The 25,956-nt window shown below is 42.4% G+C and overlaps 1 protein-coding gene across 4 annotated transcripts in view; it reads right to left on the reverse strand.

The window, feature by feature from the left end:
• DENND5A (DENN domain containing 5A) overlaps positions 1-21,235 on the reverse strand; it is a 119,827-nt gene extending 98,592 nt beyond the window's left edge. For all 4 annotated transcript variants that reach the window (XM_084632703.1, XM_084632701.1, XM_084632702.1 and 1 more), the window contains exon 1: positions 21,001-21,235. In XM_084632703.1, the coding sequence (XP_084488829.1) occupies positions 21,001-21,100 (100 nt within the window). In that variant the 5' untranslated portion in view covers positions 21,101-21,235. The remainder of the gene's footprint in view (positions 1-21,000) is intronic.
• Positions 21,236-25,956: the final 4,721 nt, after the last annotated feature.

Genomic DNA, 25,956 nt, shown 5'->3' on the forward strand with positions numbered 1-25,956 from the left:
ATTTATAATCCCTATTCCATGACGAGATATCTTTGATTTATAATGTAGCTATCTTTAGATATGCTTTTTGAGGAAAAAACCTTTTATCAAAAAAATCCAATTTAAATTTAAAAAATCAGACTTTTTTTATTATTTTAAATCATTGATTGTTGTTCACCCTGGCTGTTAAGCTTTAACTAAATATAATGCAACAAATTAAACAAGAACATGGAGTGATTTGCTGGTGGTCTGCAGCAGCAGCAAATGACACCCCTAATGCTGGCTCAGCTGTGCTGGCCAGCACACTGGCAGAGTAGAGCTGAGGCTCCATCAACTCCCCTTACACACTCTCCACACCCACTTACTACTTCATTTCCAAACCCAAAGTCTAGACCAGGGAACCTGTGCAAGGATGTAGGGATGCTAGTCTTCCTCACCCATGGCACCATGCAATTTATGTCACAAGCTAGCCCTTAGTGTCTGAGTGCTAGAGAGAACACCTCTCAGCAATGCACACATTAATTCAAAGCAATCTATAAAAACAAATACTACTCATAAAAGTTAAGAATTTCAAATACACTAATTTATCATATGTTCTACTTTAATTCTAGCCTGCTTCCAAGAAACTGCAGTGCAGTGTACATGGACATATTTAAATGAAAGTAAACATAAAAATAACTCCCTTTTGATTTCTTAATTCTTGTTCTTGGGTGGAAACTGCATTCTATAATAACATGCTGCACAGTCAAACAGGATTACACACAGGTATCAAATATGAATATCAAAATTACTTCCAAAATGCAGATAATGTATCGTATGGGTAACTGGCAGTTAACAAAGAAGTACTTATTCTAAATTCAGCTTCAGGCAAGAATGATAGTGGGAGTCTTGATTCAACACACAATAGAATTCAGAGAACATACAAAAAGACTTAAATTCTTCCCATAAAGGGAGAATAATTGCAACCCCATAAGATTATTATAAGTAATAAACCTACAAACTGCTCCGGTCCTATAATCCACAGACCAAATATAGTTACAGATGGCTTGCAAGACAGATACTGGAATATTGCATCCACTTCTGGTGTCAACATTTTTAAAAGGATGTTGAAAAAATGGAGGGGGTGCAGAGAAGAACCACAAAAGTGATGCAAGACCTGAAGAAAACACTTTACAGTGAAAGATTTAAGGACTTTTACTCTGTTCAGTTAGCTGATCTGTCAGTGTCACATAAACTAATGTATGAATGACTCCATCAAAATTTAACATGAGGCACTGCAATTGTAATCAAGACAATCCACTTATGTATGAGCATCAAAGAAATGTTCATTAGGCTCGCAATCCCCAACTCAATCACTTTGTATTGGTAAGAATCAAAGAATAGTTGCTAAGTGTATTTGTCTGAGTTTACCTATATCTTGTTAGAAAAGTTTACCAATGTAATCCAATTAGCTTTTAGATACTAAATCCTTTTACTGTCTTAATTGCCTTACATTGTGTGCTACCGTGTTCAGTTAACCTGAAAATCAAAGATGTGAGACACTGCAGAAAACTAATATTAGCTAAACAAAAAACAAACAAACAAAAAAAAAGGAGTACTTGTGGCACCTTAGAGACTAACAAATCTATTTGGGCATAAGCTTTCATGGGCTAAAACCCACTTCATTGGATGCATTCAGTGGAAAATACAGTAGGAAGATATATATACACAGAACATGAAAAAATGGGTGTTGCCATACAGACTGTAACAAGACTAATCAATTAAGGTGGGCTATTATCAGCAGGAGAGAAAAAAAACTTTTGTAGTGATAATCAGGATGGCCCATTTCAAACAGTTCACAAGAAGGTGTGAGTAACAGTAGGGGAAAAAAATTAGCATGGGGAAATAGTGTTTACTTTGTGTAATGACCCATCCACTCCTAGTCTTTATTCAAGCCTAATTTAATGGTGTCCAGTTTGCAAATTAATTCCAATTCAGCAGTCTCTCGTTGGAGTCTGTTTTTGAAGTTTTTTTGTTGAATTGCGACTTTTAGGTCTGTAATCGAGTGACCAGAGAGACTGAAGTGTTCTCCCACTGGTTTTTGAATGTTATAATTCTTGATGTCCAATTTGTGTCCATTTAATCTTTTACATAGAGACTGTCCAGTTTGGCCAATGTACATGGCAGAGGGGCATTGCTGGCACATGATGGCATATATCACATTGGTAGATGTGCAGGTGAACGAGCCTCTGATAGTGTGGCTGATGTGATTAGGCCCTATGATGGTGTCCAGTGAATAGATATGTGGACACAGTTGGCAACAGGCTTTGTTGCAAGGATAGGTCCCTGGGATAGTGGTTCTGTTGTGCGGTGTGTGGTTGCTGGTGAGTATTTGCTTCAGGTTGGAGGGCTGTCTATAAGCAAGGACTGGCCTGTCTCCCAAGATCTGTGAGAGTGAGGGATCGTCCTCCAGGATAAGTTGTAGATCAGGGGCAGGCAAACTTTTTTTGGCCTGAGGGCCACATCAGGTTTCAGAAATTGTATGGAGGACAGGTTAGGGGAGGCTGTGCCCCCACCCCCATCTACCCCCGCTTGCTTCTCGCCTCCTGACAGCCCCCCCTCCCCAGGACTCCTACCCCATCCACACACACCCCCACGCTCCCTGTCCCCTGACTGTCCCCCACCACCCCATCTAATCCCCCCTCCTGACTGCCCCCCCGGGGTCCCTGCCCCCATTCCCCACCCTCTGACCACCCCGACCCCATCCACACCCCCGCTCCCTGACCACCACCCCGAACTCCCCTGCCCTCTATCCAACCCCCCCTGTCCCCTTACTGCACAGCACAGAGCACCGGTGGCTGGCAGCACTACAGCCGCACCGCCCAGAGCGTTGCCCGGCCGCCCAGAGCACTGCGCCAGTGTAGTGTAGTAAATTGCTCTCCGTAACTGCTACCAGTATCACATTCCTACGCAGAGCAGGTTAATACGCCACACCGGCAGCATGGCGTGCTGAGGCTGTGGGGGAGGGAGAACAGCGGGGGAGGGGCTGGGGGTGAGCCTCCCGGGCCAGGAGCTCAGGAGCCAGGCAGGAGGATCCCGTGGGCCGGATGTGGCCCACGGGCCATAGTTTGCCCACCTCTGTTGTAGATCCTTGATGATGCACTGGAGAGGTTTTAGTTGGGGGCTGAAAGTGACAGCTAGTGGCATTCTGTTACTTTCTTTGTTGGGCCTGTCCTGGAGTTGGTGACTTCTGGGTATTCTTCTGGCTCTGTCAATCTGTTTCTTCAGCAGGTGGGTAGTTTTAAGAACGCTTGATAGAGTTCTTTTAGGTGTTTGTCTCTGTCTGAGGGATTGGAGCAAATGCTATTGTATCTTAGAGCTTGGCTGTAGACAACGGATCGTGTGATGTGGTCTGGATGAAAGCTGAAGGCATGTAGGTAAGTATAGCGGTCAGTAGGTTTCCAGTACAGGGTGGTGGTTATGTGGCCATTGCTTATTAGCACCTTAGTGTCCAGGAAGTGGATCTCTTTTGTGGACTGGTCCAAGCTGAGGTTGATGGTGGGATGGAAATTTGTTGAAATCATGGTGGAATTCCTCAAAGGCTTCTTTTCCATGGGTACAGATGATGAAGATGTCATCAGTGTAGCGTAAGTAGAGTAGGGATGTTAGGGGAAGAGAACTGAGGAAGCATTGTTCTAAGTCAGACATAAAAATGTTGGCATATTGTGGGGCCATGCGGGTACCCATATCTAGACTGTCTTCAGCTCAACTATCTGTTATAATGGAGGACCGGCTAACTGCCCTATGTAAATGAGTGTAACTAGTTTACCTATGTATGAATAGGAAATAGAAGATTAACTTCAAAGCAAAGGTCCACAAACTATCTGCATTGCCTATTCTTCTGAGGAGGAAAGCCCTGCTGTGACAATTATTGTGAGGAGGCTTGTCAGCCTGCTAGAGAGCTATAAATACTGGATCTGGGGCATGATCCTGTCGTCTCTCATCTGCTGAACTTTGAACTGGGAAAGTTCAAGCCGTGGGATTGAGATCTTCCAAGTATTATTTGGAATACCCTAGAAAAAATATGGAAAGACTAACAGACTTTACATCTAAGCTGCCTTTGGATTCTGAACTGTTGGGATAATTCCAAAGACTTTTACAAGCCAGCAGATAACATTACTGCTATGACCCTGATTTATGAACAATGAAAATCACTTATACGTATACGATTCCTTAACCATTCAATAACTCTTTTCTTTTCTTAATAAATCTCTAGTGAGTTTCCTAAGGATTGCATGACAGTGTAATATTTGGGTAAGATCTGAAAAATATATTGACCTGAACATAAGTGTCTGATGCTTTGGAATTGGGAGAACTTTAAGTCTGGTGAACAGGGTTTTCGGTAACCTATCACTACGTTAGATCTCTTTGCCTAGATGGGAGCCAGGGACTGGAATGCCAAAAGGGGACTGTTTGGCTTCTGGTTAACCAGGGTGGTACTGCAGAAGCACTTTTATTACTGGCTTGGTGAATCTAATTATAGAATAAACCACCATTTTGGGGGATTGTCTGCCCTATTTCTCGCAGTCTGCCCCGAGCATGGCATTTTCAGTGTGGCCCCTCCAGATATCCAGTCACAGTTTATTAAAAAGATCAAGAAGTGTCTACAGTATACAACGTAATCTTCATGGTGAGACAATACCAGGTACTAAAGGGCTCTTTAATCCAGCAGAGAAAGGTATAACAAGAACCAGTGGCTGGAAGTTAAAGTCAGACAAGTTCAGTTTGGAAATAAGGCACAGATGTTTAACACTAAGGTTGATTAACCATTGGAACAAACTGCCAAGGGAAGTGGTGCATTTTCTGTCTCAAGGTCTTCAAACCAAAACGGGATATCTTTTCTGGAAGATATGCTTTACTCAAACAAGTTATTGGGCTCAATACAGAAGTAACTGGATGAAATTCTATGGCCTGTATTATACAGCTGGTCAGACTAGATGATCTAATGGTCCATTTTTGTCTTTAAAAAAAAATAATCAATTGTAAGCTGTACTATTTGGTTTTCTTCCAGAAGCAGTTAGATTTCAGAGGTGCTGCATATGTTTGAAGAATTTTGGGATCAAATGCAATTTGTAAAGATGTGAGATTTTCTAGTAGTATGTTCCTCTTCAAAGAAGCCTGTCCCAACCATAAGAATGCCCCCCCATGACACCTCCCCACTTCTACTCAAAAAAAAAATCCCAACCAATCCCACTCTCCCCCCCCCCGCCAACATATTAAAGGAACTTAATAAAATCTAAAACACATACAAAGTCCTATCCCCAAACTGAGTTTTTACTACAAAAAGGAGACTGCCAGAGGCTCCATGAAGTCCACTATGGACTTCAGAATTGCTACTGATTTTACTCAGAAGGCACTCGGATGCTATGGTGATAGGCAGCAGTATAAAACCCTAAAGTCTTGTTTACACCTAAAACACTGCAGTGAAGACAATACCTATGCCAACAGAAGGGCTTCTCCTGTCAAGGTAGGTACTCCACCTCCCCGAGAGGCGATGGCTAAGTCAATGGGAGAATTCTCCCATCTACATAGTGCTGTCTACACCAGAGGTAAGGTTGGTTTAACTGTGTCATACAGGGTGGGGATTTTCACACCCCGGAGTGATGTAGTTATACTGACCTAATTTCCTAGTTTAGTCCAGGTCTAAGATAGGTCCTGTCTTTGCTAACTGGTTAAGTGTATTTAAAACTCTCTTTCAGGTGTTTTCAAAGACAGCCCCCAGAAAGTTTTCTTCTAATCCCCCGAAAAGAACAACCAATGTTAGGTTTCAGATATACTTAAAATCCTGTATCTCGTTTTCAAGCTTTTGCTAACCAAGCATCAGGCCTGTTTGAATCTATCGGAATGCCTATAAGAAAAGATTTTTCAAGGAGCATTAAACTAACTAGAAGCCACTCAGATAAAAGTAAATCCAAGATAAATTCAACAGAGGGCATAAAGCACACCTAGTTACCCTCTTTAAATACAGACCCAGCTAACCTTGCTTCTAGCTCAGTTTTGTTGATCAGCATGTATAGGTTCAACTCATTACTTCTGCATAGGTAAGAACTGTGACTGAATACATCTCTGTATTCACACCCTACACACTACCGTAAATCTTTGTACAAGGTATGCCATGTGAGGTATCATCTGAAAATTCATAATTTGTTGGTCTGTATTGTCCAGATAAAATGTGTGTGGCAACACTGTAATGTGAAGTTTTAAGATTCCCCCATATGATGTCAAGAGTACATGTTCAAAACTCACGCAGCACCAAACTGATCAAACAGGCCTGTCTTGAACAAAGGAATGTATGTTTCTCTTAATTTGCATTTAAACATTTAAACAGAGTAATCAACCAGGAAGGAAAAACAAAGGAAGCTCAAATAGGTGGGAAAAAATCTCAGGGAATATCCTTCCACACAGACTCTGTCTCCTAGTTCCCAGTTGGAAATGTTTTTCAAGAGGGGGATTGAAACTATAAAAAGAAGGGGCAAATACCCCAAGACACCCCCTCTCACTCCTCTGTGTATCTCTGGCATTGCACCTAAGAAAAAGGAAAACAACCATTGGACTTTGGGTAGGGCCCTGACATGAAGAGTTTGGTCAATAACCTTACCAGAAGCATGTGGTAAGAAATTTTGCTTGAATCTGATATAGTTAGGTTAGACACTAGTAAGTGTTTTATCTTTATTTTTCTTGTACCTGTTTCTGATTTTTATGCCTCATTACTTGTATTCACTTAAAATCTCTTTGTAGTTAATAAACTTGTTTTATCTAATCCAATGTGTTTAATTGTCTGGATAACTTCATTTAAGTAATAAACTGGCATATTATTCCCTTAACAGACTTAATATATTTGTCCTGCCCAGGAGAGAGCTGGGCAGCATAGCACATACAGATCCAGCACTCGGGGTGTGTTGGGGTAACCCTGCAGCATAACCCAGGCTGTTGAGAGCCAGGATGTAGCTGGCAGGCTGCAGTTACACACACACTCAGGGTGTGGCCTGCATGCTGGAAGGCTGTTTGTGATCAGCCCAGGTGGGAGCTACTTCAGCAAGGCATTGTAAGGTATCTGAAGTTGCTGGGTGGGCGTGACACCGCCCGCACTGGTCTTGACTGTGCCCTGGCATGTCGCAGGAACTTAAACCCCAAGTCTGCAAAACACTTATGCACAGACTTAATTTTATGCAATCAAGTCAACAGGACTACATAAAAGTGCAATGTTAAGCACAAAGTACTCCCACTGACTTCAATAAGATTTACTCATGTAGGATTAAGTATGTACATAAATCTTTATAGGATCAGGTCCCTACATTAGAAAATAATTTCTAAATATAGGTCTAATAATTTTATATTCACCAAACCCTTTCTACTATTTTAACTTCCTTGTATGATAAAGTCTCTGAAGATAGAAGCTCAGAGGTTCTTGTCCAGAATTATGAATTAGCATATATGTATAGTATGGATATTGTCAAACACCCTTTGGTGTGTTTTAAAAGGTTTCCAATAATTGGTGGGGCCCAAGGGCACAGCCCACTACACAAGGAGAAGGGATATTCTGGCCAGAACAGGACACATTCTCTCAGACCCAAGCAGACAGTACCTCTGTTAGAGGCCTTACCAGAAAGTCCCACACAACAAAACCATGTTCATCTGTATTGCCCAGCCCTCAGAAGAATAACAGTCAGAGTAGATCCTGACGGGATTTGAACCTGTGGTTCCAGGCTTTATGATCATTTCAAACCTGATGATCAGGTCACTAATATGTTTGATTCACTCAGCAAGTTACTCTTTTTTTTTTTTGTGGGGCGGGGGGGGGTGAAAGGGTGGACATAAACTATCAGTAGCAAGGTTTAAGTCATTTAAGGTCTATCTTCTTTAGTAAATTAAGTTGTGCTAAAACATTACCTTGAGGAGTCATTAATGGTAGCACAGGTTTACCATGACCAGCTGGCACAATGTTAAACATAACTGGTCACTGGCTGCAAAGTCAAGTTTAACATGTTAGTTAAAATGACTCCTCAGGGTTGTGTTTTAACACAATCTAGCATTATAGTTAGAAGAAGCCCTTACTGATACACAGCCAAGCTCACACCTGCTTCTGAAAGGCTAGCAAGATCCTTTGCTTATTTCTTTAGCAATGTTATTGTGAAAGCTATAAAAACAGGAAACAGCATCCAAGGCTTGGCAGTAGCTGGAGTAAGAAATGCAACTGTTAAACAAGGATTCATGGAACAAAACCAAGATTCAACCAAAGTTGCAGCTGCCAGATCTGTAAATGAAGAGCCATTACAGTGATGGACAACTTTGGGTCCAAATTATGACTCGTTTCCTTCCTTCCTTCAACCCTTTCTCCTCAGACAGAACCACATCTATCTTTCATTCAAACACTTTTTTCCTCCTCCTCTCTCATTCACCCTGGACATGCTAAAAAACTAATTCTTTCAATTTTTACCCTAGAACACTCACATTCTATGCTTGCAGTTATTCCTCCTTTTGGGAAATCATTAAGTCTAATAAACTTTGAACTGGTAACAATAAATCAGATCAATTAGTTAAGTACCGAGACTGGGATTTAGGCCTCTTTGAAAAACTCCAGCCTCAGTCTTCAGAAGAACAGCAACATATTATTTATATTTGAATATTTTATTAAGGACCACAGGTACTCATTTTATTATAACAGCCTTGGTTTTATTACTGACTATTAAGGTCTCATCTACTGTATGAGTCTCATATTTGTAACTTAATACCTGGAATTTTTTGCATCCTAATGACTGTAATAGTAATCCTGCCCCACTGTCACTTAACCCTGACCAAGCAGCCCAAAGTTAAAACATAGTCCTTATGTGTGCAGCCAACAAGAGTGTCACGGTCCGTGACACATTTTTCATGGCTGTGAATTTGGTAGAGCCCTAGCTACGGGCAAGAATATATCAGCACTGCTATTAGAGACCTTCCTTTTAGCTCAGTTCTACAAACTAACCCAAAGCCAGCCAATGTTAAACAGAGTTAATATCTTCAGAACAGAAACCACCTGATTTCCATTTCCTGGAGGTAATGATGATTTCTATACACATCTACAGTAAGTGTCACAATTCTTTTAAGCATGTACAAAACTTTCCCCATGCCCCCTGTGACAGTGTAGTGTGGTGGTAACCCTGCTCCTGCTGGAAGGGAATAAAGCAGCCCCAGAGAGAGCAGCAGCAAGGAAAGCTGGGCTAATTGGGAAAGCAGCCACAGCTGTAGCCAGTGCAATCAGGGCTCAGCTGACCCTTATAAGAGGGCCAGAAGGATTCAGTCTCTCTCTCTCCTTGGGAGAGAAGGACCTGGCTGCCAGGGACCTGAGAAGGGTACCTAGCTTAGAGCAGTACTGGGGAAGGGCAGAGGGAGCTGTGGAGCTCCAGCCTAGCAAAACTGCAGGTCTAGTTAAAGGCCTATAAAAGATACTGGGGCTGCAGAGGGGCAACCCAGAGATAGGCAGTGGCAGCCCATGATGAGTGGTTCATAGACTGCAGTCTGCCCTAGGGAGCAGGGGCTAGATGATGACTGGCAGTAGCCACTGAGGCAAGGGAAGGATAGGGGGTTGGGGGTTCCCCTGGGATGGGAGACTCAGACTGAGGGGGTACTGCCAGGGGCAGAACCCTAATCTAGAAGGGCACCGGGGTCTGGGAGGGACACCAGCCTGCAGAGGGTGTTCCTGGCTGGAAGAGCTAATTCCCAGAATGACAGACAGGAGGCCCCGCCCTGGTGAGTCATCGCCCCGCAACAGACAGATATTGCAACAGCATGTAATATCTTCGGGGACCATATTGTATTAAGCTTGTGTATCATTGCAGGCCGGGAATTTTATGACATTCCAGCGGGGAGGTTTATTGCCACTCCTCCGGAGAGGTACGCCCCCTGCAGAGGCTTTAATATACTGGTTCAAACTGGGTTTTCCAAAGACCAACAGACAAAGAAAGGGCCTTTGTTATAAAACGGCTGGGTTTAAACTGATTCAGGGCCTTCTTTCTGATCCAGCAAACAGACAGGCTCTTCTGTATAAGGGGGGTGCCAACCCTTGGGCAAGGATTAGAAAGGTTTTGATATACTGAGGCCCCACAGGACTGCTGGTAAACTCTTTAGCTGGCATATAGGAACTCTTATTGTTTTTTTGTTTTTTGTTTTTTTTTGGGTGGGGGGGAGCTAAACAGGTTCTCTCTGTAATGCTTTTACCTCTTTGCTTAAAAAAAGCTGCATGGTAACTTGTAACTGCTGGCAATACACTGTTCATAGTCCTCAAAAGGAAAGCAATGCAGAGGTGCTGACGGTTAGACTTACTGGAGATATATCAGTGTAAAGCAGGCAGCTGTGCAGCTTTAAAACCCCAGAAAGAACAGAACCCATGTCTCCACCCAAGAGAGGTGATTTCTGGGAGATGGAAGCCTTAAGCTGGTGCCCTTAAGGGACCCGGGAGGAGGAATACAGCTGCAGTAAACACTGAAACTGTGACTTCCTCCAACTACCCATCCCAGACATGTGCACACAAAGGACTCTACTTACCTAGGAAAAGCCTGAATAGAAAATCCTTGGAGCATTTCATGTAGGTCAACAAACTCCAGTTTAGTTGGAGCAGTGTTAGAAACAAATTCTACAATCAAGAGCCGCAGTTTCAATATCCCATCTCCAGCCCCCGACACATAGAAAAGTTACAGATAAGATTATCTCAGCAATTGAGTCCCTCTAGCACAGCTGCAATGCAGCACAGATAGCCAAAGCAGGTCAATTTCACTTCAGTATTTAAAAAGGGAAGTGGAAGTGCTCTTGACCAAGATAAGAGTACTTTTGCCTTAGTCAGTCATGAGGTTATGTAAGGCCCCAAAATAATTTTTTCAGGAAACTCACTGAATTACCTGACTTTTTTTTCTCTTTTAAACACACATTTAAAACTGTGTTTATTTTTAGAAGACCCTGTAAGAGCTTAGTTGCAAGTTGGACATTCTAGTCCTGTATTTCTCAAAGTGGTTTGGTCCAAGCATAGGACTGGGAGCCAGGAACTGCCAAATTCTAATACACTACTAACTCTGATACAGATATTCCCCTGTGGCCTTGGACAAACCACTTAATCTCAAGCTTGGTTATCTTGCTTGTGCAATGAAGTTAACGTGTCTCTCCCCCCTCAAAGAGATGTTTGTAAGGATTAGCATTTGGAAAATGCTTTTAGGGATGAAATACTCAGAACTACCCACAGAAATATTAATAATTAAACTTCACTGCTCTTTCTCCTCCTCCCCCACCACCACAAGAAAAGTATGAATACACTTCCCATAAGAACCTAGCCACTTCCCATAAGAACCTAGCTAGGTAAGAGCCATGACAGTTACCCTCCTAAAGAACTAACAGACTATGAGCTAAACCCCTCCTTCAGCTGTATCAGAGAACAAGGTATACCATAATATCAGGCACAATGGTAGATGCCAGGGACAGTTCCATGGTGCAAAACAGTGCAGGGGTCACTGTGCCTCTGCAATAACCAAGAGGCAGGCACACTATAGCCACTCAGTTTGGGGCTGGTTCATAAACTGAATTAGGGAAAAACAGTTCCCTTTGGTGGCCCTGCTCACACTCTCACAAAAAAGCAAGATCACTCATTCAGTGTCTGACTCACCCCTTATCCAAGGGCTGATGTCCTTACTTTTCCACCTTCGCCAGGATTAGGCCCAGTGTGTAAAGTAGCCATCCACCTACAGAGTTGCAATATGGCAGCCATCCTAAGACAGCAACAGCACTGAGTTTCTAGGAAAGAAAGTGAAGAATACCATCTCCAACTGAAAATGGAGGGGAAGTTGTAAGTACTATGGCTCAGGTGTTCCCCTTTCCTATGCAGTTTGGAAGGGAGTAAGAGAAAATCCCAGCAAAAATAACTCACAACACATGGAGGTTAGGACAACAGCAGCTCTACAGCAAGGAGCCAGGGGAAACCATCCATGTGAACGCTGCACAGATTGGTTCTTTATTCTAACCCTCCCAAAAGACTCCACCACTCTACAGCATGATCGATACTCAGGCCTGGTCTACAGTACAGAGTTAGGTTAACACAAGACCTCTTATGTCAACCTATGTGTTTACACTAAAATTTTGCTCCCACTGATGTAACTCACCTGTAACACCAACTTAATAACTCTACCTCCACAAGAGGCATAGAGTCAGCGTCAATGTAGCGTCAGTGAGGACACTGTATTGCTTACATCAACTGTTGCTGACTGTCAAAAGTTATCCTACAATGTCCCACACTGACAGTTCAATTGATGTAAGAGTTCCTAGTGAGGATGTGCAATGCCAACACAAGGAGCAAAGTGTAGACACACTCAAGCGATATAATTACTGTGGCATCTGCATGCAGACATAACTTAGGTTGACTTAATTTTGTAATGTAGACATGCCCCTGAGGGAGCTGCATCAAGAATCCTATCCAATTTTAAAACCTGTTGCAGCCATAATGCCACCCAAGGCCCAGGCAAACTGAACCATTTCAACTGGACTGGTTCAAACTCTGCTGACGCTGCCTTTGAAATCAGTTCAGGCCATCTGCAGCTGGTTTATACTAATCATTCCAAATGGGTTTAAAATGGTTGAGCTGAACTGGTTCTAAACCCATTTCAAGTTCTGGGAGAAATTTAACCAGTGCACACCAGGCCTACATGGCACACTCCACTGCAGTGCTAGGCAGAAATCCATATGGTAGCCAACACTGACAGTAATTTGCTTTTCTGTAGCTCTTAACTTTCCACCACCGCTCTCCTTACAGACAGATGTGAAGACAAAAGGATCAAATTTTCTAAAACACTTAAAAGTGACTTAGGAGCCTATGTCCTATTTTCTAAAGTTACTGAGGCACTTATGAACCTAAGACCCACAGACTTCCCAGGAGACCTAGCTCTTAAGTCACTCTAGCACTTTCAGACCCCTTTTTGTTTATATTCTACTTGTGATGATTGTTTGTTTGTTACCAGCACCTCACAGGATGGTGCCAAGAGACACGACTGGCTGCAAGAGTTTCTCCAGGAGGGAAAACGAGGCTAGGTAAATAGTGCCACAGCGGTTGACAAGAGGGTGCTGTGGAGGCCACCCCGCCATACACCCCGATAAAACGACAGTCACCCGAGAAATAGCCATCTGGGGAAAGCTCTTCCCTGGAAAGAGGAGGAAATAAGCCTGACGTGACAGCTTTCCAAGCAAATTCCCCACCTGAGACCGTCTGTGTCAATGTTAAGACAGTTTTTCTGTATTTAGTAACATTTCATACTTTAGATCAGTGGTCTCCGAACTTTTTGGCTCGCGCACCCCCAGGGTGATCTGCCACAGGCACGCTGCCGACGGAAGAGGACCAGAAGACCTGCTGCGGACGTGCAGAGCTGCCGCCAAAGAGAAAAATGGCGGAGTGCCATCCGGCGGTGCTACTACTGCCGTGCACCCCCTGGGATCATCTCCCACACCCCAGTTTGGAGACCACTGCTTTAGATAGCTGTAAACTTGACTGCAAGCCACAAATCCAGGAAGCTCTTGTGACAAATATCAGAAGGAATACTTTTTGTATACAGTAAAAAATAAGTAACTGATTCTGACAATGTCACTTCATATGCATTATTGCTGCCACATGAACCCTGTGGGCGAGAGAGAACTAAAAGGCACTAATATGAAAAGTCCCTAAGAGCAGTGAAGAGGGACAATACCAACTTGAAAAGCCATAGTTGTCCAAACATTTGGTACCTACAGTCATTACAAGAAACTCCCCTCAAGTTTGCTACAGTTTGAAAGTTTAGAAGAGAATAACCTTTGCTCTTAGTTTTAGTTTGTGCATACAACAGCATTGTAGTTGCTCGCTTTTAGGAAGGCCGGTCCTTAAAAAGATCAACAAGGGAGCAGAAACACACTTACACAATGTTTCATACATTGGTGGGGGAGGAAGGGGAGCAAGGGTAGAGAGAAGGGGAGTATGATATGACATGCTATTTAAAGTAGGCTCCAGAAACTAGACTTTTAAAATATTAATTTAAAAATAAATAAATCATGAGTCCACTGCAGCACTTGGAAGAGAACCTAGAAACCCTGACTCCCAGCACCTTGTTATGGAGCATGCTCCTTCCTTTACAAAGAAGTTGAACACCTAACACAGGGATTTTTAAAAATGTACTGGGGGAAAAGAAGTCATTCATTTTCTATAATGGAGATTTTGGAAGACACAACTTGTAATTTAACCTACAACACAGACATGACAATCAAAAGTTTGGTATTATAGAAACAGCTTAATAAATTGTAGCTCCAAATGCTATTAATGGAGTACAGCTGCTTTTCCTTACATCAGATCTCCCATTCTTTATTCTGTATATCAGCTACCACAGCACGTCTGCCTCCGTTCCCAATGACACAAAAGATCTCTTTGGCACTCTAAAACACAGAAAGCAACTCAGGCTTCTTGGGGAAAGGAAGATTGGAGGGAGGAAGAGGAACTGCTAATGAGACCTAGAGCTTTCCACAGAAGCCAGTTCAAATGCAGCCTAAAGTTATCATCTGATGCCTGTTCAGAGAGAGTGGCCTCAGTTCAAGTCCTACTACTAGACAGGCCCCCATAACAGAATCAGCACCTTTGTTAGCAAAGCCAAGGAGATCAAAATACCCTTTCGTCTTTAGAATTAATCCTCGTGTCAGAATAGAGGCACACTGTCAGGGCAGTGTGGGAAGCCAGCACTGCTGTTATTCCCAAAAAAAGGCAACACTACTTCAATCTCTGGGGAAGTCAAGCCAGCACCTCTCACCAACACATTCATCTTTGCCAAAAGGGATACATATTAGCCCCACCTTACAGATAAAGGAACATTTATTTATTCAATGAGTAAATGTAAACAGTGTGCTGCAGAAGTCTATTACAGGAAGAGGCCTCAGGTCTGACTCCCAATCCTGTATCTTAATCACAAGCTCATCCTTCATCCACAGAGGAAGAAAATACAAAACAAAAGGAAAATGTCAGTAGTTAAGAGGGAAAGCATTAATCAAAGTTAAGCATTACAATGTTTTCCTCCTCAAACTTTCTAGTTAAAGAATTAAAAAGAAAAAAATACCTTCCTCATACCCTTTTAATAAGATAAAGGCTACAACAGTTTCCTAGTGTGTAAAAGTCATGCCCAACATCATTCAAACAATTGCTGGCAACAGTATTATTCTATTAGCCACCAAAAAGAAGGAAAATTATATTTCTGATGCTCTAATACAATGAGCAATTTATCACTTGACTTATCTGACAAGTCCTTCAAGTACTTCAGTTTATTTGAATAATACTTAAAAACCTCTTAAAAGGAAAAGGGAAGTTCTGTGTGAGGAAAAAACCCTAAAACCAGGGACTATGTGAAGATCATCTTCTATTCTAAACTTAATGCTAAGAAACAAAAAAAATACAGGTGTATTGGAAGACTGAAGGAGCCAGGAATAGAGCCTCCAAATGTAAAGAGACAGAGGGGAAACAATATTGCTACATTATTGCTCAAGAGAAACACTTCTGGTTCTAGAAACAATAGGCCAAACTCATATAGGTGTAGCTCCACTGAAGTCAATGGAGTTTTATTAGGATTAATTTAGACCACTATTTTCCCATTACCTTGCTAACACATACAGTGTCACACAGGGGAGGACAGCAATTGAGCCTGCATAATTTGTAAGTCATTTCACTTGTTCCAATTCTAGTTATTTTCCTTTCTGATTTCATGCATCAATACTATAAAAGCATTTATTATGTATGGTAGGGGTCCAGGAGCCCTAATCAGTATCAAGGCCTCATTGTGCTAGGTGTTGTATTAACACCTGAGTTGGCACAGTCCTTCTCCTACACAAATTACACTCCAATTACAAACAAGATACAAAAAAGTGTGGAGAAGGGAGAAGAAAAGAGTTACAAAAATAAGGTCAAACTACACAGGTTATTTATTGCTCAACTTGATGGTTCCAATACATCTGAAAGTTGAGGTTGTTTTTTCCTAAACCAAAATCAACAGTCAGCTATCCCCGACTGCTGCAAAACCTAGCCATCCTTAGTTAGATGATTTCTTGGGGTCAAAGCATAAGTGGGTCTTGAGGAGGCTCTGGAAGGAGGTCTTACACATCCATTCAGGGATGGTGTTCGACATATAACACGGCAACATGGAAGAAAGTACAGAGGTGTTAACAGAGAAAGCTGACAGCGGGCATTCAAGCCTGGCTTGTTTGACAGAGCAAAGGGATAACACAATATGGACCTTCATCCAGAGTCAGTGGGAGTCTTTCCATCGACTTCAGTGATTTGCAGATCAGATCCTATAACACAAGGGGAAATAAAGTAGAGAGGGGCAGAGTTGCTAAAAGTCATCGAAGGTGAGGACAAGAAGCTTGAATTTGACACAGTGGAAAATGGGGAGCCCAGGTGAAGATTAAAAGAGGAAGGTGATGTGGTCAGAGCAATATTTAAATACTATCATGATCAATCCCTAAGATATGCCATCAGTTAAATGTTTAACCAAACCATAGTAAAGAGCAACTATTGTTTTTTATTGGTTTATTGTAAAATCATCAGGATCTTTACTTCACAGCACAAGTTAATTTTAGACATTTGCATTCCATTAAGCATTTCTCCATTGTACACTGTAATTTTGGAAAAACATTCATTACCTATTTGTCATTATGAGATGGAAGTTATTTCCAAGTACACTCAAATTCTGTAAGTGATAGACTATATTGGATTATAAACTGATGATCAGATTTGTGAAACTGCAATTTCACATTCTATAGTGGTGAGTTTCTTATTTCCCCAACTCATCTTGCACCTAAGCAACACAATAAACTGATTCATTCTTTGTTTTTAACTATATAGTAAACAAATGCTGTCCATAGGATTTTGTTAATAAAACTGAGTTAAGAATTAGAACAAAAATACACGTCTTTAGTGTAAAAGAATATAAAATACACTACTGCCACAAACTTAATAATTTTATGATGAAACTAGTTTGTTTTTTGCCCCAGTTTTCAGACTATTTTTGAAAAACCCATTTATAGCTCTGATTGAAAAATAAGAGGCACTACACATTTCTCATTACATTTACAAGATGCAGACATGAGACCTAAATTCAGAAATCCTATCCATACTGCTGCAACAGTAAGTTACACTATAAATATAGATTTGTCTTAGGGCTTGTCTACATTGGCACGTTACAGCGCTGCAACTTTCTCGCTCATGGGGTGTGAAAAAACACACCCCTGAGCGCAGCAAGTTTCAGCGCTGTGAAGCGCCAATGTAGACAGTACACCAGTGCTGGGAGCCACACCCCTCGTGGAGGTGCCTTTACAAGCAACATAAAAGCGCTGCCAGTGTAAACTAGCCCTTAGTAATAGATGCACTTCATTATTTCATCTATTAAGTAAAAATGTTTGTAATACAGACTTGCTGAACTACAAAAATTCTACCACAGTCTTCCGGGGATTCTACAGAACCCATGGAAACACATCTCACTCCCTCACTTGTTCCCCACTCCAACCACCCCAGGGAGAGTTTTTAAGGTATGACAGTATGACTCGATCAATTACTAGCAAATAAAAACTTTCTAGCTGCTTGTCACCAAGACATCCAGTAAGAACAGTTTTCATTACTTCACTGAAGTCCAAATAACCATGCTGTATAAATTTCTGGATCAAAAAAAGTAACTTGGAGGTAGAGAATATATTATCCTTAAACCACTCTGAGCGTAAATGCCAATCATAAAGTTTTGTAAAATGTTATGACATTTAGTAAACTTTTTATGTAGATAGAGGAAAGTGGAAACAGAAGCCACCTTTTAAGCAAAAATAATCAGAAAGAAAATCGAACTGTTTGTGAGTTTATAGTTTATTTACAAAACTCCAACAAAATGCTATATGATCAATATTATTGTGAAACACCTGAAGTATCAGATTTCATTAGCTTGGCTATAACAAAATATGCTTACAGCATCCCTAGGGGTTCTGGCAGCCATTGTCAATTTCCTGAAGCAAGTTTAAAGTTACTATGACATCATTTGGGGGCTTTGCTCAAGGCAGACCTGATGCAGAAAAGCCCTGAAGGGAATCTCAGTGTGTGCCAATCAAGGGATCGTTTGTGTTTAGCTTTGCTTTATTTTAAGAATCCTGCTTCCCCCTCCACCGCACACAGCAACGGTAGTGCCAATGCCTCAGTTCCAACAATGGCCACTTATTAAGCAAATTGCTTCAACAGTTCAAGAATACAGAATGGATTTTTTAAATACAGAAGGAAGAGGAAAAGCTACATAATGCTCCTTTCATTCAAATAAATGAATCTTCCAGGAAGCAAAAAACATTTAAGAGCCATTTCCATTTACTTCAATGGGCTTTGGATCAGGATCTTAGCTTAGTTTGTTCAGAGAGTCTGCTTAAGACTTAAAAAGCAACATCTGCCAACACATTTTCATGCATAACTAATACTAGTTTCTTACACTAAACTCATCCAACTGTACTGAAACTCCAGTTAAATTTATATTCAGTGAAGTTATATCAAATGTTTTTTCCTCTCAATTGGTTCACTTTGCTCCAAAATCCTCATTTTTTTTTCCCCTCAAGGAATACAGAATCTCTTTGAACAGAGTGCATATCACACTAGCAAAATATGATCCCAATTCTGCAAGTTACTATACGCAGGCAGACCTGGCACCCACACGGAACAGTCTGGAGGATCGGGGCCTATATTTCCACAAATTTCCTTTAGCAAGAAAAGGACGTACAAAACAGCATACTCCAGTCTTTATTATTTCAAATTCAGACATAAAATTAAGGTAATATCATACAACAATCTTTCAGTTTCCTAAATATTAGATAGTTTCTCAAAGTAACATTTATTATGGGAGGAGGAGCTATTCACATGCAAAGGAGGGAAGAACTATTGTGCAGCAATTTGTGGAATTCAGGACAAGGCAAAAAATAATAGGAGTGACAAAAATAACACTAGGAAGAATCCACTATTTTCAGCATACAAGTCTTGTTCACTCCTAGCTTTTATTAAAGCAGCAAACTTTTTACCCCAAATACATTTAACTATTCATATCCTTAAAACTAAATTTTATAATGTACTTTAAAGTACCAGATTGTGCCATCCTTACTCACTCATTCAGACTGATGTACTTTACAGTCATTCCTGTTGAAATTGAAAAGGACTCATTATACAGTAAGTTGTTACTCTGCATGAGTAAGGGTGAAAAAATCTGGCCCAAAGTGATTAATATGAAAAAGTTTCAGTCATAGCCAAAATGATGTAAATTTAGTCAATAGAATGAGTACTCCTCTATACAAATTTCACTCTACAGTGAACATAAAAAAAAAAAGTCAAGAATTTCCAGTCAATATTACTAAGACAGTAACACCCACCACACATTATGAAACACATTTAAGGAAGCAAGAAAATGCAAATTGTGGGCCAGATTCTGAGCTCAGCTATACTAGTGTATATACAGAATAACTCCACTGACTTCAGTGATGTTATGCCAGATTCTGATACAGTGTTTGGACGGAAAAGGGTCTTACTCCATGAATAGTCCAACTGAAGTGAATGGAACTACTTGTGAAGCAAGGTGCTGCTAAACCAGAGAAAAACATATCAGAATCTGGCCCTGTAAACTTAATATAAGCATAGGAAGATTGTAATGATATTGTAAGACACACCTCCTAACCAGAAGCCAAAAAAAATGCATGTGTCAGATAAGAATGACACAGCTTCTAAGACACACTATTGAATCCAGTTAAAGGAAATAAACTAATATCTTAGAAATAACAAAACTGTTCTCTTAACATTTTTATTGTTCTTAACTTTTGTTGTAACTCAAGATAATACAAACATGCAGAATATAATTTAATCTCTCTCTAAAAAGGCAGCATATGATTTTTTTAACTCTAAACATAATTTTAATAATTTATTTTAAAACGTTATTTTAAAAGCCTCCAGGAATCTCACATCAATTGACAGAAGCAGCCGCAGTAGAGATATAACAACACCACTCATGTAAGTATACACACCCTACTTTTAAAAAGGGCATTAACCTTGTTTTAAGCACAGATAAAAAGCTCCAAAAAAGTGTAGCCATGTACAGAAGAATTTTTAAAGTGATGTACTTATCTAGAATATTTTCAATGCCTAACTGAACCTGTTAATTCCCTGGCCTCAAACCAGAATAGTGATCTCCTATGTACAGTGACCTTAAGATGTAAGGTACTGACCATTATGAATGTGTTTGGGACATATTGTACCATCCCAACATGCCTAATTGCTGCACTCCTACACTCACCAGCACCCTAGTTATGATAACTGATACGTGTAACATTTCCATTAGGTTTGAAAGCTCCTCCTGGCTTTATTTGTTGTTTCTTCTTGGAAAGACACCCCTACGCTGCCCAGCTCTTTTTAGAGGTTGTTTCTAAACTGCTTACATCGCCTGAAACAAAACACACCTCCCCAAGCACGAGCGCGGCCAGAAGGCCGTTAATCCGGAGAAGGGCCCCGATAGGCGTTTCTGTGCGGCCCTCCCCTCCAGCTGTTCAGAGCTGCCGCCAGCACCCTCCTCCACCCTCCGTCCTACGCCAGGGGAGAGCGACAGAGCATTTCAGCCCCCCCAGCGGCCCCTACTAGGACCAGCAGCCGCAACTCGGGGTCTTACAGCGCCAGGGCGCCCTGTTGCTGCCACAACAAAGCAGCTTCCAGGGACCTTTTACCGACGCCCTATGCCCCCGATCCAGCGTGTGCACGAAGCAAGCCGCGGCCCCGCGCTTTATCCCCACCGGGAGCCGGGCATCCTCCAGGGCAACCGCAAATGCCCGCAACACCCTCCACAACCACGGCAAGCAACCCCCCCCCCCCGGCGAAGCGCCTCTCCCGGGGGAACGGGGCCAACTGCGAGCCAGCCCCTCCCGCAGGGGCTGCGCACCGCTGGGGACAAAGGCCCCCTCCCCGGCGCCCCTCACCCGAGAGCTCGTCCGGCTCCAGCCCGGTCTCGGTGTCCAGCCCGCAGATCACGAAGTAGTCGGCGAAGCGGCCGGGTGCCGAGGAGCCGCCTCCGCTCATGCTGGAGCCCGAGGGGTGCGGGGGGCTCAGCGCGCCCGGGGGGAGGCGGCCATCGCCCGGGCTGCTCCAGCTGTTCCAGCGGCGGCGGCGGCCGCTGCCTCCATGACGGAGCGGAGCGGGCAGCGCCGCACGGCATTGTGGGTACGGCCCCCAGCTGTTCCTGAGCGGGCGGGGGAAGAGAGCAACCGCAATGCTGCGCGTGCGCTCTGAGCGGATGGGATGACGTGATGTTGCTGCCTGTCGGAGGCGGGCCGGCTCTGGGCGGGGGAGGGGGCGCAGGTCTCACGGCGTCGCCCCGCCCTTGTTGTCTCACGCGCCGTCCTCTGGCGCTTTCCTTTCCCGCCCAACGGCTCGTCCTTCCCGCTCCCAGCCCGGTGCACGGGGCTCCGCTCCCTCTGCCCCTGGACCCCTGTTCCCTCAGGAGCCCGGCGGTGCTGGCTCGGGCCAGCGGCCTGTCCAGCCTGGTGTCCGGTCTGCCCACAGTGGCCGCTGCCCGGTGCTTCAGCGGGAATGAACAGGGCTGTTACTCCGGTTGCCAATTTTGATTGGACTGATCCTGGAGATTTCATCACACGGCAGTCTTTCGGTCCTGGAGACTCCCGGGCATCGTGGGCGGTTGGCAACCCCTGCTGTTCACTCAGCCATCGCTGGTCCTCCAGTCCCAGCCTCCAGCAGTCGGAGGTTAGAGGACTAACGGATGCTGGGAGCATGAGGTTGCATCCCTGCCCATCCTGGCTATTAGCTGCTGCTGGACTGATCTGCTAGGAACTTGCCTAGTTCTTTTTTTGAGCCCAGTTATATTTGTTGGCCTTCACAACATCCCCTGGCAATGAGTTCCACAGGTGGACTGTGCATGGTATGAAGTATTTCCTCTTGTTTGTTTTAAACCTGCTGCTTATTAATTTCATCAGGTCACCTCTAGACCCTCCTGCTGCTCCCCACACACCTTCCAAGTTTAATGAGATTCTCCTTCAAACCCCTCATTATACCCTTTCTCTGCCCTTCAAACCTGTAAAATTTTCCTAAATTTTCTCATGAGGTAGACTAGGCAAGGTCAATCACAGACAGTGGTATAGTGTTGACCTATACTAGCTCCCTGGCTGTAAAAAAATATCCTTCCTCACAGAGACTCTAGTCTAAGAGCTATTTCTCTACCAAAAAAAAGTGGTTTTTTACAGTGCTGTAACTGACGCATGTTAACTATCCCCTTGTAAAAGCCTAGTGGAGACAAGGCACCTGTGGTTCTTTCATGACAGTACAAGCCTGGGATTCGGGTTCAGTTCACTTTTCTGCTGCAGACTTTTTGTATAACCTTGGGTAAGTCATCTAGTCTCTTTGTGCCTCACTTCCCCATCCTTAAAATGGAAATAATCATAAGACTGGAAGGGACCTCGAGAGGTCATTTAACCTAGTGCCCTGATCTCATAGCAGGGCTAAGTATTATCTAGAACTGTGGTTTTCAAGCTCTTTTTCTGGAGACCCAGTTGAATGAAATGGTTGATGCCCACAACGCAACAGAGCTGGGGATGAGCGGTTTGGGGGGGGGGGGGCTCAGAGCTGGGGCAGAGGTTTAGGGTGCGGAGGTGAGGGCTGTGGGGTGGAGCCAGGAATGAGGGGTTCATGGTGTGGAGGGGGCTCTGGGCTGGGGCGGGTGGTTGAGGTGTAGGAGGGGATGAGGGCTCTGGGCTGGGGGTGCAGGCTCTGGGATGGGGATGAGGGGTTTGGGTGTGGGAGAGGCTCAGGGCTGGCATACTGGCCGCCGCTTCCAGCAGCTCCCCTTGGCCTGGAGCAGCGAACCGTGGCCACTGGGAGCCGCAATCGGCCAAACCTGCGGACGCAGTAGATAAACAAACCGGCCCAGCCCGCCACAGTCTTTCCCTGCACAAGCAGCGGAACAAGTTTGGGAACCACTGCTCTAGAGAGTTATTGTGCCAAATTTGGAGACTTTCAATCATTAAAGTGTGAAAGAGGGATTTTAGCCCTGCTTAAGTGCAAATCTCATTGTAACCTTACCTATGGAGTCACTACTGACATCTCTGTAATAGATGAGGGGTTAGTTTGAATGATATTCACACATGGCTTTGACTAGTGCTTTATTAGACACATCCTTTACTTTTCACAATTCTAAGTTAATTATAACTTTACTAATAATTTTTAGTTTTGTTCGTGTCTGAGTCTTGTGTTCATGAAAAATACCAAATTAACAAACACCTTCAGAAACTGAAGTCCTGTTTCTCCATTGGACAGGTACACATGGGTAGCAGCAGTGTAAGTTTGACACCGCATCTGTGTCTCAGATATAATGTAGTGTTGTGGCTTTGCTGAGTGGTAGAAGAATTCAGGTCAGTTTCCTGTTTGGAACAGAAATCAGTGATGCAGGGCAATTTGTTTATTTACCAAATGTACACAATTCTTGTTTCCTCCAAGGGGGTGGAAATAAACAACACATAGCATCACCCTCTTGCAGAAGTCTCACAAAAGAATTTCTGTCCCATCCACAAAAGCAGCTATCTTGCCTTTCTGTTTTTCTTTAAGGTGTCATACAACTCTACATTTTCACAGTTGCAGGAAATTATGGGGGTGGGGGTTAGACAATAATTATTTAATTACAGTAGACATTGAGATTCAAAAAGTTAAAACGCAAATTGTGAAAATCGCATGTCAAAATTAATGTCCTTAATTCAAACACTGATAAATTTTCAAATAGCATTTTTCTTACTTTGCCTTTCTGTAAATTTCAGTTATTATTGATGAAAATATTTCTTTGGTTTGTGTGTGTATGGTAAAATTGCCGCTTACCAACATTTATCAAGAACAATCTAATCCTTCCAAGCTTAGCTATAACCCACACAGCGCTGCTTAAGAACTCTCTGAACATGGCTACTGTACAGTATCTTCAACAATTTCTACTGAGAGTTTCACCCAAGGATGCTTATACATTAATTACCCCTACCATGTAGGCCATTACCCTCTTCCACTATAACCCTGGACACGGTTAGTTCAATCTCCATCAGCTGAGAATTAGAGGGGGAAATGTTGATATTAGAAGACACATATCTTGATCATAGTAATAATCACAACACACTGATTTCTCTTTAAGTACAGATGAAAAAGCTCACCCAGAGCTGCACTCACATATAAAAACTACTTCTTTTTTTCTCCTTACACCATTCCATTAGAGCACATGGTTCACAATCCTTACAACGTTTCTTTGATAGAAGGAGCAATTATCTGTAATTCAACAAGTGCTCTTTCTTCTGCCTGCAAATAGAAATCAAAGCATTTTCTGGTCTTGCAAAAGAGGCGCCTGCTCTACATTATGAAAAGTAGGTCATTATACATTTACTGTACAGTTCTACTTCAACTTCAGCAATCTGCCACTATGATGGAGTATTAAGTAATGGTCCGGCACATCAATCACAGGATTTGTTGGATATGTCTAATCTAATTTTGAGTAGAGAAAGGTATGCGGTACAGTACTGTATCGTTCCCAAACCCAAAGCTAACACATTGTAATTAATCATGGGGAAAAAAGAGAAAAGAAAAAACTAACTTTTTAAGCAAATGGAAATATATATATATTGTTTATTAAATTTAAATATATAAACATTTCTGTTGGAATGGTATATACCAGTGAGATGTATGAGATAAGATGAATTTCACCCTTGTGCAGAGGGCCAGCACAATGGCCTATGCATCATTCAAGTTCCATTTAGGCTGTTTTTGGGCTCACCTAGGACTTAAATGCATCGGCCTTTGTGCTGGCCCCCTGCACAGAGACAATTTTTTTCAACCATAATGTACATATATAATCATCAGTTGTGATGTTCTATATGCAAATTCAAATTGGTATGATACTTCCTTTTTAAATCGCTATTCTCAGTCATTCATAAACTTCTAGTTTTCAGATTTTGGTCCAAAATTTCTCATGATTACTGCCCAGGAGTATTTTGTTCTGTGTTTTTTTAAGGTAAAAGGGGGTTAATGGAGTTTCTTAAAAATTAGTTCAGCAATTTTGGAGTTATCTAGACAGGAACAAAAAAAGGCTTCTTGCCTATTAAGAAAGTTTTCAGATCAAAGGAAATTTTACTCAGATCCTGAATTCTGATTCAATAAGTTAAATTGCGTTGTACAAAATTTAAAAAGTCATTTTCAGGTTTTAAAACAAAAAGACTTAAGACTTGCCATGCCTTCAGAATGAGGCATGGTGCCTTTTGCCATATAAGAACAAGTGTGGTTATGAATAACAGGGATAAAAGGGATTAGTAGGGATGTTTAAAATAGCACACAGCACATCCACAGCATTCCATAACTATAGAAGAGTTAGATGAATATTCAAAGTGCTGGATATGACAGTCCATTTTGGCTCTGATCCTGCTGTCCTTGAAATCAGTGTAGAAATTCACATTGACTTCCATTATGCCATCCATGTTGTGGCACTGCATGGTAGAAACTTGTATAAGAAGCTAGATAGGCTTCTGCACTAATGCAAAGATTAGTGTAGCAGAGGGAGGCTGTAGCTGTATTTTCCTGGTCTTAGGAGAATTTCTAAGCGTTTTTCTTGTGCATTCAGGCATCTTTCAAAGTCTTTTCCCGTTTCTAGTGCTGTAAAGCTACTTGGACACACTGTGACACTCATCCAATTTCTTAACCTGCACTTTGTGAGCTGATGGGAAGGGCGAGGGACGCTGTGAAATCTTGAAATTTTGCATACAAGTAACTTTTTCAATGTTATAAATGTTTCTGTCCTAGCCCTTCCCAGTTCACCTTAACAGCTTCCATTTCAGGAAGGTACAGGTTTTTGGTTATGCCAAGAAGTACCATAGCAATCCAACATAAATAATTACCCATCCATA

This window comes from Lepidochelys olivacea (assembly GCF_965140295.1).
Source record: "Lepidochelys olivacea isolate rLepOli2 genome assembly, chromosome: 6".
Classification (NCBI taxonomy): domain Eukaryota; kingdom Metazoa; phylum Chordata; order Testudines; family Cheloniidae; genus Lepidochelys; species Lepidochelys olivacea.